This window comes from Notolepis coatsorum (assembly GCF_963971535.1).
Source record: "Notolepis coatsorum genome assembly, chromosome: 8".
Lineage (NCBI taxonomy): Eukaryota > Metazoa > Chordata > Actinopteri > Aulopiformes > Paralepididae > Notolepis > Notolepis coatsorum.
Window position 1 is genome coordinate 57,431,016 of NC_140172.1, and position 14,041 is coordinate 57,445,056.

General features: G+C 41.5%; 1 protein-coding gene across 1 annotated transcript in view; it reads left to right on the forward strand.

The window, feature by feature from the left end:
- Positions 1-3,214: 3,214 nt before the first annotated feature.
- Positions 3,215-14,041, forward strand: part of casr (calcium-sensing receptor) — a gene marked incomplete at both ends in the record, with an annotated part of 32,480 nt that continues 21,653 nt past the window's right edge. The window contains 4 exons of the mRNA XM_084319717.1: positions 3,215-3,399; positions 5,035-5,341; positions 7,099-7,938; positions 11,548-11,778. Of these exons, the coding sequence (XP_084175843.1) occupies positions 3,215-3,399; positions 5,035-5,341; positions 7,099-7,938; positions 11,548-11,778 (1,563 nt within the window). The remainder of the gene's footprint in view (positions 3,400-5,034; positions 5,342-7,098; positions 7,939-11,547; positions 11,779-14,041) is intronic.

Consider the following 14,041-nt stretch of genomic DNA (forward strand, 5'->3'; position numbering starts at 1 on the left):
ATGGCGTCGGCCGGGCGGGACACCGTTCCACCATGTCAGAGGCAAAGTACTGATGCCACCTGCTTCACTAAGCACGGAACACCAGTGGTGGCTGCAGACCAAAGTCTACTACTAGTGAAGCACTGCCAGTGGAGGTTCACTGTGGTGTGCACCCATGAAGGGATAAATGAATAAATGAACGAAAACTCTATTAACATATTGCAGAATGGGCTAGCCCATACACACAATTGTTAAGGGGATGCAGACCAGAGAACACCAGTCCTGTCCACACCAGGGACCCCCATTTTCAATTCATAGATTCACAAAAAGCACACCTGCCCTGAGCCTCAGCCCATCCACCCATGTAAATGGTAAACAAGCCCCCGTTAAACCCCCAACATTAGACACCGATTGACCGTCAGCATGAATGGTTAAGAGGAGGGAAGACCTTTTAGTAAAGACAGCCCTCGGCGGGGAACAAGGGAACGGCGTCCCAGCATTGTAGCATTAGCATTAGCCACGCGCTCTAGGATAGTTGGAAAAACACCCAAAAAAGAGTCATGACGACCATGTTTTCCCAAATATCCTGCTCTCGCGCCAATACATCACTCGGTTGTCTCACGGGACAATGAGCAGTATTACTCATGCTAGTATCAATGCCTGATAGCGCAGGCCCTACCTGTGCACGACTTAGCTCGACTGCTAACCGTCGCGCGACGTCCCTCGTCCGCTGTCACGAGACGAGGAAAACCCAGGACAGGCCCGTTACGCTGTTAGGATGTGCCGAGAACATTCCAGGGGCTGGTGAACTTCTGGCGAATACCCAACATTGTGTCATTTCTCCCTGCGTTTCATAACAACTAGTTCACGGAGTGCACTGCTACTTCCATGTTGGAAACAAAAAGAGGAAGGTGGAGCGTGACCATTAGGACCATTAATCATATAGGAAGACGCAGGGGCGTGGCTTGGTCACGTGCAAGTGAGTGCATTTGTTTGTTTCGTGAGCACATTATGTGCTAGGAGATAAGAGTTATCTCATTGGCAAGAGCGAGACGCGATTGCCAGTATGATAATATAACTGATCATATCAGCCTGGTTATAACCCACAACACTTTAACTGACGTCTACTGTAATAATAATAATAATAAATTCAATTTGTACCGCACTTTACATTTGTGAAAATCTCAAAGTGCTACAGGAGATAAAGATAAAAAGTTAAATGAATAAAAACAATTAAAATGAATAGAACAACCAATGAAATGGAAGAACATAAAAATTCAATAATAATAATAATAAAAATGAATAGAAGTCAAATTAAAAGTAAAAGAATAATTCAGGCAAATGCCTTGTTATAAAGAAATGTTTTTAGGCCCCTTTTAAAAACCTCAATGGACTGTGGTGCTCTCAGATGGTCGGGGAGGGCATTCCACAGCCGAGGAGCAGCTGAGCAAAAGGCCCGGTCACCCATGGTGCAGCGGTGTGTCCTGTGTATGGGTTGGAGTGTGTTTGAGTGTCCAGAGCGGAGGGAGCGGGTGGAGGTCGGGGGTGCGATAAGCTCTTTTAGATAGGAGGGGGCGTTGCTGTGGATGCACTGATGGGTGAGGAGGGAGACCTTGTATTAAATCCTGGAGGAGACAGGGAGCCAGTGTAGGGAATGGAGTATGGGTGTGATGTGATCATATTTCCGCACTCTCATCAGGATCCTAGCAGCACAGTTCTGAATGTGTTGGAGCTTCTGGATGCTCTTGCTAGGGATCCCGATGAGCAGTGCGTTGCAGTAGTCAAGCCTTGAGGAGACAAAGGCGTGAACAAGCTTTTCCGCATCTGGCAGGGTGATTGTGGGACGGAGTCTTGAGTTGTTTCTAAGGTGGAAGAATGACGTTTTGCACAGGTGCTTAATGTGGGAGTCAAATGTCAGGTGGGGGTCCATTTTTATGCCCAGGTTCGTTATTACAGGTGAGAGGGGGAGGTTCTGGCTGGAAAAGGTGATGCTGGTTATTGGGGATGATTTGGTTTGGTGTGGGATGCCGATTAAAATGGCTTCTGTTTTGGCGCTGTTTAGTTGTAGGAAATTGTGACTCATCCACGCCTTTATCTCCTCAAGGCAGGTGGTCAGTGTGGATGAAGGTGATGATGGTGGTGAGGGAAGTGGGGCAGTCCTGAGGTAGAGTTGGGTGTCATCAGCGTAGCAGTGGAAGGATATCCCATGCCGGCTGATGACACGACCAATAACGTCTAGTTATAACTCAAAACACTTTAACTGATCATATCAGCCTGGTTATAACCCACAACACTTTAACTGATCATATACGTCTGGTTATAAGTTACTCAAAACACTTTAACTGATCATATCAGCCTGGTTATAACTCAAAACACTTTAACTGATCATATCAGTCTGGTTATAACCCACAACACTTTAACTGATCATATCAGCCTGGTTATAACCCACAACACTTTAACTGATCATATCAGCCTGGTTATAATTCACAACACTTTAACCTGTCATATCAGCCTGGTTATAACTCACAACACTTTAACTGATCATATCAGTCTGGTTATAACTCAAAACACTTTAACTGATCGTATCAGCCTGGTTATAACCCACAACACTTTAACTGATCATATCAGCCTGGTTATAACCCACAACAACTTTAACTGATCATATCAGCCTGGTTATAACACTGACCAGGTTCAATTGCCTGTTTAGCCTAAAAAGATATATATATATAATCTGTAACCAGATTACTGTGCTTTTCAGTTGCTTAACAGTAACATGTTACCATGTTTTTCCTGCAACTAATTACTCCACCAACCCTGCATAGTGCATACCTATAATATCTTTTGTCTTATTGATCATATTTATCACTACTTATAAACTAATACCATGTTCTTTCTTTTTCAGGTATGTGCCGCTGTAACGTCGGAAGATATTTGACGACACATTAAATCAAGTACGCTGCATCAATTTACGTCTGGCCATCATTCCCTCATATGGACTTACAGTATCCATTCCCTTTTATGGACTTCCTGTTGTCACTCCCTACATGGACTTCCTGCAGTCGTCCCCTCATATAGACACTTTCTGCTGTCACTCCCATCAGTGTAAACATGAGTAAGACAAAACATTATGAGCAACACGACACATCAAAGCACACAGGCTCACTAGAGGAGAGAAGAACATCATCAAGCGTAATTTTTTAAGACGAATAGACTCACATAAGGACAAGAAAACAAAATGAGATTTGTTGTGTACTATCTTGTGCTCCTGGGCTCCAGTCATGTCATATCAACGTATGGGCCCCATCATAGAGCCCAGAAGACGGGTGATATTCTGCTGGGGGGGCTTTTCCCCATGCACTTTGGGGTTACATCCAAAGACCAAGACCTGGCAGCTCGCCCACAGTCCACTGAATGTGTCAGGTAACGTCTATGGGATCCTAGCCCTGTTTCCGACTTGAGATTGGTAGAATCCTTTCACAATCCATGCTGTTCCTCATACTAGCTCCAGATACTGTAGTTGGCCACAAACCAATGCAATGTCAATGGGGTCGAATTTGTCTGTACAAGTTGACTGAAGCTCAATTAAATCTACTTTTTGTGCACTGTGGAGTAAGTTTCAGTGAGCTTGACCCCAAACAGAAGGTCGACCGCATTGACTTTGCATTGGTTTGTGGCTAACTATCTGGAGCTAGTATGAGCATGAACAGCATGGATTGTGCTGAGATTATGTGATAAATTCACTTAAAGTAAACATTTTAAAAGAAAGTTGACATTTACTAGAACATTCATTCTCATTTCCTTACGTTTGGTTGATAGGTTTGGTAATGCAATCCCATATAGCAAAGCGACATTGATTCAATTTTGAAATCAGAATCATTGTTTTGGTGGAGGTTGAAAAATCTATTTTGAATCAACATTGAATCAATGTTGAATTAATGTTGACAACAAAATGTCAGCAACATTTCTAAATTGATCGAACATTGTTTCTATGTCAGTTTGATATCTGGGATATTTGAATTGAATTTATAATTTTCAGTAGGTAGGTGGTGGTGGACCAGAGATGGTTAGGGTTTAGTGCATAAGGACAATTCAGTGTTACACAAGCTGTCAATCAAAGAAAAGTATAAAAAATTTACTTTTGAATAGTCTAAACTTCCCGGCACTCACTGTAATATTATGGTACGAACTAGAGCAGCCTAGGGGTATGCAGTTTGACAATCCAAGCTCTATGAAAAGACAAGGAAACAGAACAAAGGGTCTGGTTTTCAATGAACAGAGAAGCAACAAATGGATTATCTTACCACAACCACATGTATTTCCTAAACAAAGTCCATGGGTGTGTACATTAGCTTTCTGTCCCGAGGCAAAATTGCATTCTCCATGTGCCAAGGCTCCTGCATTCCACTTCCTCATTCCACACTCTTTTCGAGCTAATCTGGAAACATCAACTTTAGTCTTTTAGTTCCTGCTTCCAGCATACACAAGCGCACTCATTCCAACACATTTATCAATAAGCTTAAAATGAACACCCATACATTTCTCTCAATGACAAACCAGCTTATACAAAAGGTGAGAAACTGTGGTGACCCACTTGGGCCATGTAGACATTTGAACACACGAACACTAAGAGCAGAGTTATGGCATGGGTTCAGAGTTGAGAAACAGAGTGAATTCTGGGAAACTAGTTTTGCCTCGTTTATAGCGGTTAGCTTTTAGTTAGCTGTTACCAGTAACCAGTAACCACTCATTGCTACTTACTGCATTGTATTCCTGTTTTACATTGGGAAAGTAAAGTGATTCAACTTGACACTTGTCCATCCGTCTCTTCGTCCCTGCACTCCCACAAAACTATCATATTCCTCTCAATCTGAACACCATCCGATTTCAGAAGTGGGATAAATTGGACCTCTGTTGACATGAATGTTTTTATTAAAAAAAAAAATTCCAATCCCCATCAAGTATGATGTGAATGTTGGCTAATAAATAAGATGATCATAGACTACAATCAAAAGCACTCATCTAAAAGCTGAATCAGTGTCACCTTTGCTCTCACAGGTACAATTTCCGTGGATTCCGTTGGCTCCAGGCGATGATTTTTGCGATCGAGGAAATTAACAACAGCAGTTCTCTGCTTCCCAACATCACCCTAGGATACAGGATCTTTGACACCTGCAACACTGTTTCTGAAGCCCTCGAGGCGACTCTTAGCTTCGTGGCACAGAATAAGATCGACTCCCTGAATCTGGACGAATTTTGTAATTGTACCGATAACGTCCCCTCGACAATCGCCGTGGTGGGAGCGTCCGGATCGGCGGTCTCGACAGCAGTCGCCAATTTGCTGGGTCTCTTTTACATTCCTCAGGTGAGCCATGGTAGCGAGGGCAAACATTTGTTTTGGGAGGCAGAGGGCTCATCGTGGGGGACTGGGGGTATCATGGGTGGTAAGGGGGGGGATTTTAACCCTGGAAATGTATTAATATTGTACCAACAAACCCACCTCATTGCCCTGAAGATGAGGTTAAACTCCCATTTTAACGGCAACATGTTGCACATGAAATTGTAATGCTCTGTGGTTAATCAAGGATGTTGTATAACTAGAGAGTATTGAGTAGCGGCGTCCACATCCAACCTGTTTTAGGCCAGATGCAGGAGGTATATGAGACTGAAGCTAAATAATACTTGGATTCTGAATACACTGAATTACAACTCCCAATACTTTAGTAGGCAATGTTTCAACCCAACAGGGTCTTCAACAAACAAATGACAAGTAGAAGGATACAGTATAGGCAAATATTCATTGACATTCATCCTTTTTTTCCCATTAACAAGAGATCGTTTTTCCATTAACTGGTATACATTAATATAATGGATGCATACCACTAGCTTACTCACAGAGTCCTGCGATCAGAGCTCTGGCCAGGTTCCAAGTGAAATGGGAAGCTTCAGACAGGCAGTAAATGTTGTCTCAAAAAGTGTTAAACCTCACCACAACATGAAGACAAAAGTTTTAACCATCCACAACAGAAAACACTGGGTGTCACATCCCACCTGACTCTGCTTACTTCCCTCCGCCTTCTCATGGACAATTCCCCTCTCATCTTCCTCCTCATCATCCTCCATGCTTTGCTCCTCCATTCACTCACGGACAGTTCCCTCTGCCTCCACCTGCTGGACAATTCCCCTCATTGCCCCTTGGACTCATACATTTATGTATCATCAGATCAATCTTGTTAAGTCTACCTGCCTGCCTGTCATTTGTGTTTCCTTGTCTGGTATTGTTGTCCTGTCTGGTTTAGGTTTGTTCTTGTCTTGTGTATTATGTTCCCTGTAGTCTGTCTTGTGTTTGTGTCACTTTAGTCTGTGCCCCCCTCCATGGTGTGTCTCATTTGCAATCAACCCTCATGTGTCAATTAATCTGTGTATATATGTCAGTCTGCCTTGTCTTTCGTGCACGTTCATTGTCTACAGTGTCTCCTGTTTGCTGTACTCTGTACCTGTTCCTGTCTATGTTCCTGTTGACCATTCGGATTGGTTGTTCACCCCGCCTGCCATGCTGTTCACGCCACGTTGAGTATTTGTTTGTAGTTAGTTCAAGTTATGTTAGTTTAGTTTGTGTGTATTCCCTACTTATGTTTTTCCCTCTTCCAGCGTTTGCTGAGAGGTATTCTTTTGTAGTGTAAGTTTATGTTTTGTGTTCAGTAAAGATCCTATTATTACTACCCGCCTTGTTCTGCCTGCTTCCTCACCTGACTGTTTGCATTTGTGTCCCACTACCACTTCCACTATGTCTCAACATGACACTGTAAAAAGCGCCAGTGCGTAATAACTGCATCACACTGGGGCTTGTTCCAAGACATCATGTCTGTCTGAGAGAAGAATCAAGCACAGGAAATACAGGATTCAGATTCAGATTCAGACCACTGTTTTCTGTTGTGGATAGTTAAAACTTTTATTTGCATGTTGTGGTGTGGATTAACACTTTTCTGTTTCGATACGCCGTTTACTGCTTGTCTGAAGCTTCCTGGTTCGCTCAGAAACCAACCAGAACTCCCACCCACAGGACTTGTGAGTATGCCAAAGTCCAAACTATCCCTTTAATCGTGAAATCTCTTGTTGCAGATCAGCTACGCCTCTTCCAGTCGCCTCCTCAGCAACAAGAATCAGTACAAATCCTTCATGAGGACGATCCCCACAGATGAATACCAGGCTACAGCCATGGCGGACATCATCGACTATTTCGAGTGGAACTGGGTCATCGCTGTGGCCTCCGACGATGATTATGGCCGCCCAGGAATTGAAAAGTTTGAGAAAGTGATGGAAGAGAAAGACATCTGCATTCATCTAAATGAACTGATTTCTCAATATTTTGATGATCACGACATCCAAAGCTTGGCCGACCGCATTGAGAATTCCACCGCTAAAGTCATCGTGGTTTTTGCAAGTGGCCCCGATGTCGAGCCGCTTATCAAAGAGATGGTCAGGCGAAACATCACAGATCGTATTTGGTTAGCGAGTGAAGCCTGGGCAACTTCTTCCCTTATCGCTAAACCCGAGTATCTCGACGTCATGGCCGGAACCATCGGCTTTGCTCTGAAGACAGGCCACATTCCTGGGTTCCAAGAATTCTTACAACTGGTCCACCCAAAGAAATCTACCCACAATGAGTTTGTCCGGGAGTTCTGGGAGGAAACCTTCAACTGTTACTTGGAGGACAGCCAGAGCCTTCACCACAGCGGGAATGGCAGCACTAGTTTCAGACCGTTGTGTACCGGCGAGGAGGACATTAAGAGTGCCGCGACCCCATACCTGGACTATACTCACCTTCGTATCTCCTATAATGTGTATGTGGCAGTTTACTCGATTGCCCAGGCCCTGCAGGATATAATGACCTGCACGCCTGGACGTGGTCTATTTGCTAACAATTCCTGTGCAGATATAAAGAAAATAGAAGCATGGCAGGTAAAGTGTTGCACACAGTAATGACTGGTAATTAAATAAGTAATATACAAGTAAAAAAGTTAGACAGGTTACTCAAGAAAGATAAAAAATTATCATTGTATTTTTGTTTTGTTGACCTCTATTGCAAACAAGGACCCGGGTAAAGTTGGTTTGGATAATCACATATTCTACATTTTCTATACCTCTGTCCCTTTGCATGGGAGAGTCAAAATCTTTATTTTCATACTCGGGGTAGGGTGGACAACAATAAAAAAAAATATAAATTTAATTACAGTTCCAAAACCAATGCTGGTTTAATTCCAGATATCCTACCTCAAATCAGCAGCATTTACTTTAAAAAATTGTCTGTTCCAATTTTAAGGGAAAATATGAAATGGTCATAAATTACTATTGCAATTCAATAGCATTAAATGGAAATTACTTAGAGTTCCAAAACCGATGCTGGCTTAATTCTAGATATCCTCCCTCAAATCAGCGGACATTACTTTCTCAAATGTTTGGGTAACACTTTATAATAACCATCATTAATACATGGTAAATTGATAGTTAATTCAACTTTAATCAAATAATACAATTAAAGTTTATTATAGGTTTTATAACAATAAATTAACACTTGATAATGATTTTTTCTGTTTACTAATGAACATACATAACATTATCTACATAACTGTTATAATTGATGATTTTATATACTGTATCATAGATGATGAAAATATATAATTATGACTTTCTGATTGTTAATTTCTATTTTTTTAATCCACTTTTTCTCCCATTTTTCTATTTTTCTCCCATCCTAATTTTTCGTATCATCCAATTCAACCCTCCCCTGTCTTTGAACGCTGTTTCATGCCTCCCACAAGCCGGCTGCAATGTGGACTAGAATAGAATAGAATAGAATAGAAATACTTTTATTATCCCGTGGGAAATTTGACACTGCAAATCGCTCAACATTTAGACAGGACAGGTCACAAATTAGAATAATAACACAAATAAAATCAAGTTGCCTAAAGAGTAGAGTAAAATAGGATAAAATGAAATGAAATAAAATATACAGAAATAAATACAGTAAGAATATACTGAGCATACTGAGCATGGGGTAAACAATTTGGTCAATATAATTATAATTTAAATCTAACTAAATGAAATATGAAATATATATTCCAGTATTCACAGTGTCACAAGGTACAGTATGCTTCAGGTAGTGTATTGTCCTCCTTGGGTTCCTATAAGTCCTAGTTGTGGAGCCTGGAGGCCGCTAGTCGCGGCCTCCTGCCACTATTGAGCTGCCACTCTGTGCTCAGTGATGCAGTGAGGCACAGTGATGCATTATATAGTCTGATGGCTGTTGGAATGAAGGACTTCCTGTGCCGTTCAGTGCTGCATTTGGGTAGTGTGAGCCTAGCACTGAACATGCTCCTCCTGTCAGCCAAGTCTGTGTATAGTGGGTGGATGGGGTTTTCCCTGATGGCCTGGAGCTTAGTGAGGCTCCTCCTCTCCGCCACCCTCGCTAGAGAGTCCAGCTCCACCCCAACCACGCTGCTGGCCTTCCTGACCAGCTTATCCAGCCTGGTTGTGTCCACTGCTCTCAGTCCGCTGCCCCAGCAGGTCACAGCGTACAAGAAGGCGCCCGCCACCACAGACTCATAGAACATCCTCAACATCCTTGTAGAGTCGGCTCTGGCCCTTCTTGTATAGTGCTTCTGCATGTTTTAACCCGTTCAGTTTGTTGTCGATGTGCACACCGAGGTATTTGTACACCTCAACCATGTCCACATAGTCATACAGGGTATGTGTCATACATAAGTCATACATAGCATACAAGCATACATACATACATACATACATACATACATACATACATACATACATACATACATACATACATACATACATACATACATACATACATACATACATACATACATACATACATACATACATACATACATACATACATACATACATACATACATACATACATACATACATACATACATACATACATAGTCATACATAGCACGAGTCCCCTCCGATACTCGAGGTAACAGCAGTCGCATCTTTCCACCTGCGCGGCTCGATCTTTCAGCGTCAGGGGTCTGGGCTTTGGAGGGGCCCCGCCCCCGTCACTTCCTGATTCTACTGCGCAGGCGCACCAACCGACCTGTAGGAGTCACTGTCCACAACGCCCGATCCCCACCCATCAGTTTCCCTCCCCCTAATACTGCCAATGTGTATTAGTGCGGACGACCAGCTAAACTGAAAGCAATGTGGAGCGCTGGGCTCGAGGCGAACCTGTTCGAGCCCAGTCTCCAGTATTCGTGGTGAGCGCCTTGCCCACTGCACCACGTAGCCGCCCTCTGCTTGTTAATTTCTTACCACTTTTGTTATTACACACATAACAAAACATACTATATACCGTATTAGTTCAAGATTATCCAAATACTTTTAAACCTTTAACTCAATCAGCGCCAGACCCGAGGATAGTCGGGTTAACTCGCCAACCGTTCAGCGCCATACCCGAGTATAGTCTGGTTTTCATCATTATTTCTTTTATTCAATATTTTTATTCATTTCTCTCACACGGACCTCTGTGTTACCATAGGGAATCACTCTGCGATCGCTAGAGTGCAATACCGGCTGCATCCTGGTAGGTGGCTGTAACGCTATTGCATTTCTTCAATGGTAATTAAAAAAGGTGATCAAATTCCATAATTTTGTCCACCCTACCCTGAGTATGAAAACAAAAGATTTTGACATCCCCACACATAAAGTGACAGAGGTATTGAAGATATAATTCAAATCTATAAATATGTGAATATCCAATATCAAACCAACTTTACCCGGTTGGACGAGCAGTCGCTGCTGCTGTGTTTTCACACTGAGACCAACTACTGAGTTCTTCTTCTATTGATTCCAAACAAACTGCAACGTAAAAAAGATATTATGGATTACCACTTGAATCAATCAATTTATTAACCAATGCCTTACAGGTAGAATCTGTAATGTCATCAAACAGCGACCTCTAGGCAAAAAAGCCCCACTTTATTACGTTTTGTTTAAATATTACATTTTTGTCTGATGTGTTGGAGTTGGGTGGGTATAGGGGGGAGGGGTTCCACTTGCTACTGCTGGCCACACCTCAGGCTCTACCAAGAGGGGCCTGGAGAAATTCACTGTATAATAAGTTACTAAACTCCAACTCACACATCAGACGGAAACAAAAAAAGTTAAGAAAAAGCGCAATACCAAACAGGGCTCTTTTGCATAGAGGTCACTATTTGACAGCATTACAGATTCTACCTCTATCTATCTATCTACCTCTCTATCTATCTACCTCTCTACCTCTCTATCTATCTATCTATCTATCTATCTATCTATCTATCTATCTATCTATCTATCTATCTATCTATCTATCTATCTATCTATCTATCTATCTATCTATCTATCTATCTATCTATCTATCTATCTATCTATCTATCTATCTATCTATCTATCTATCTATCTATCTATCTATCTATCTATCTATCTATCTATCTATCTATCTATCTATCTATCTATCTATCTATCTATCTATCTATCTATCTCTTTAAATGTGGTTCTGCATCACAGGTCCTGAAGCAGCTCAGACATCTGAACTACTCCAACAGCATGGGGGAGAAGGTGCACTTCGATGAGAACGCTGACTTGGCAGGGAACTATACCATTATAAACTGGCACAGGTCCGCTGTGGACGCCTCTGTGTTGTTTGAGGAGGTTGGATACTACAATATGCACGCTAAGAAAGGAGCTAAGCTGTTCATTGACAAGACAAAGATCCTATGGAATGGATACAGCACCGAGGTATGTCATTAAGAAGGACACATGGGTGCAAAGCTAACTTGTCTTGCAGAAAATTAAACGCCACAAGGGACAGGACAGCTAACTGAATGAGTATGCTGCACATGTGAGTGAGGGAGTGAATGAATGTGTGAGCGAGTGAGTTAGTGATATTACTGTAGAGATGCTTCACATCTAAATATGTCTAGGATTCTCCTATTGATATTACTAGTGCAGTGCCCATTCAGATCATGGCCGTTCAGAACTGGCTGGTTGCTTGGCCCACAGCGTTCCCGAGAACTGCTCATCCAATCAACTTCACATTCGACAATGCACTTATTTGGGCCCTCAGCAATACAGTACACACGCTAAATGTAAACATAAAGTTCATTATAGTGCCATCTAGCACATGCAAAAAAGGTTGTGGAGTCGATCGGATGAACAGTTCTCAAGATATGCGAAGGACAAACACGCACTTTAGATGGGCAGTTCTCAAAAATGAAAGCAATCAGGCCACTCTGTCAATGGGCACGTGCTCCGAACAGACTGAACAGCCACACGCTCCGAACAGCCACACACTCCAAACAGCCACACACTCCGAACGGCTATACACTGACTCCGAACAGCCACACACTCCACACAACCACACACTCCGAACGGCTATACGCTCCGAACAGCCACACACTCCAAACAGCCACACACTCCAAACAGACAGTCAGACACACACACTCCAAACGGCCACACGCTCCAAACAGCCACATGCTCCAAACAGCCACATGCTCCAAACGGCCACACACTCCAAACAGCCACACGCTCCGAGCGGGCACGCCCCCCAACAAAAGGCCACTCCCTGAACAGACACTGGACACATTTTCATAAAGTGTGGAAATTGTAAGTGAAGTAAAAATAATAATAAGTAAAAATTAAACAAAAAGGTTCACTGTGTACCTTCACTATATCTGCATCCACCTTGTTCTTCATTTATATTTTTCAAGATAAACATGATGTTTGTTCCATTCATGTCTTGATTATAATGGATTCATCTTTTTTTTACAGATGTGTAATTGAGATAAAATGAACATCTGTTATGTATTTTTACATGAATTGTTATGGCTATTGTTTATCTTTATTTAAAATCCAGACCGCGAACATTAGGTTAGTAACAAAAACGCAAACACCAAGGGTTAACTGAAGAAAACAAAAGGTCAATATAGAAAACAAATAACAAAGATCAAGAATGGACTAACTTGGATATCAAAATATAAAACCTCAAACATGGAACAGCAAACAGATATCATCTCAATTGACATGGAACAGAACACGACAACGATAGAGTTGTGCCTTTCCTGATGACTTGTCATACAGAACTTGTAAGTCACTTTGGATAAAAGAGTCAGCTAAATGACAAAATGTAAATGTAAAAATATAAACACGATAGACCTCTCACGCGGTCATGCCATTATGACAAGCTCTGCCTATGGCAGAAATTAACGGTATTTTGTCCTTGATACAGCATGTGGGATTATTGGGATTATTTTATTTTACCAAAACATAATGTTTTGTTAACGTTCCAATTTTTAAAGCCAAACTTGGGACTTGACAAGACTTGCCTGTCTTGACTGACAACTTAAGTGTCAAGACTTGAAACATACTTGTGACATAGAAAACTAAGACTTGGTCCCACCTCTTAATTACCACTCAAATTACCATAAAACATGAAAATAATCAGAATCAGAATATTTATTGCCCAGAAAAAAAGAGGATGAAAAACAACATATCATATAAAAGGGAATATAGAAATACAAAATATAGATAGACACATTTTAAATATACAATATATACACTATATAAATATCTATTTACAGGTACACATTAGAGTGGGTGGAGGTCAAACATATAATCTAATATTATAGATATATACATAAATAAATATAATATAATATACAGTATTAGTATAATAAATATCTGAGTCTGAGAGGTGACATACTTAAGCTTAATAAATAAAATAATCTATAGGCTACAGATAATCTGCAGGGGTATATCTTCTTGCTGTCCAGTTAACTCTAACCACAACAAACCTTTCCCCCCCTTAATTTATTATGTCCAAGTACTATAACGTTCCAATGCTGCTCTCTGGTTTCTTTTCTGTCAGGTAGTGTTGTGTAGTGCTGAGGGACTAGTGCCTCAACACAGTGTGATTGGTGAATTACTATGTGAGTTGTTATTTTGAAAATGGTCAAATGTTGATGACTTATGCAGAAGAACTATTACAAAAACACATGTATTT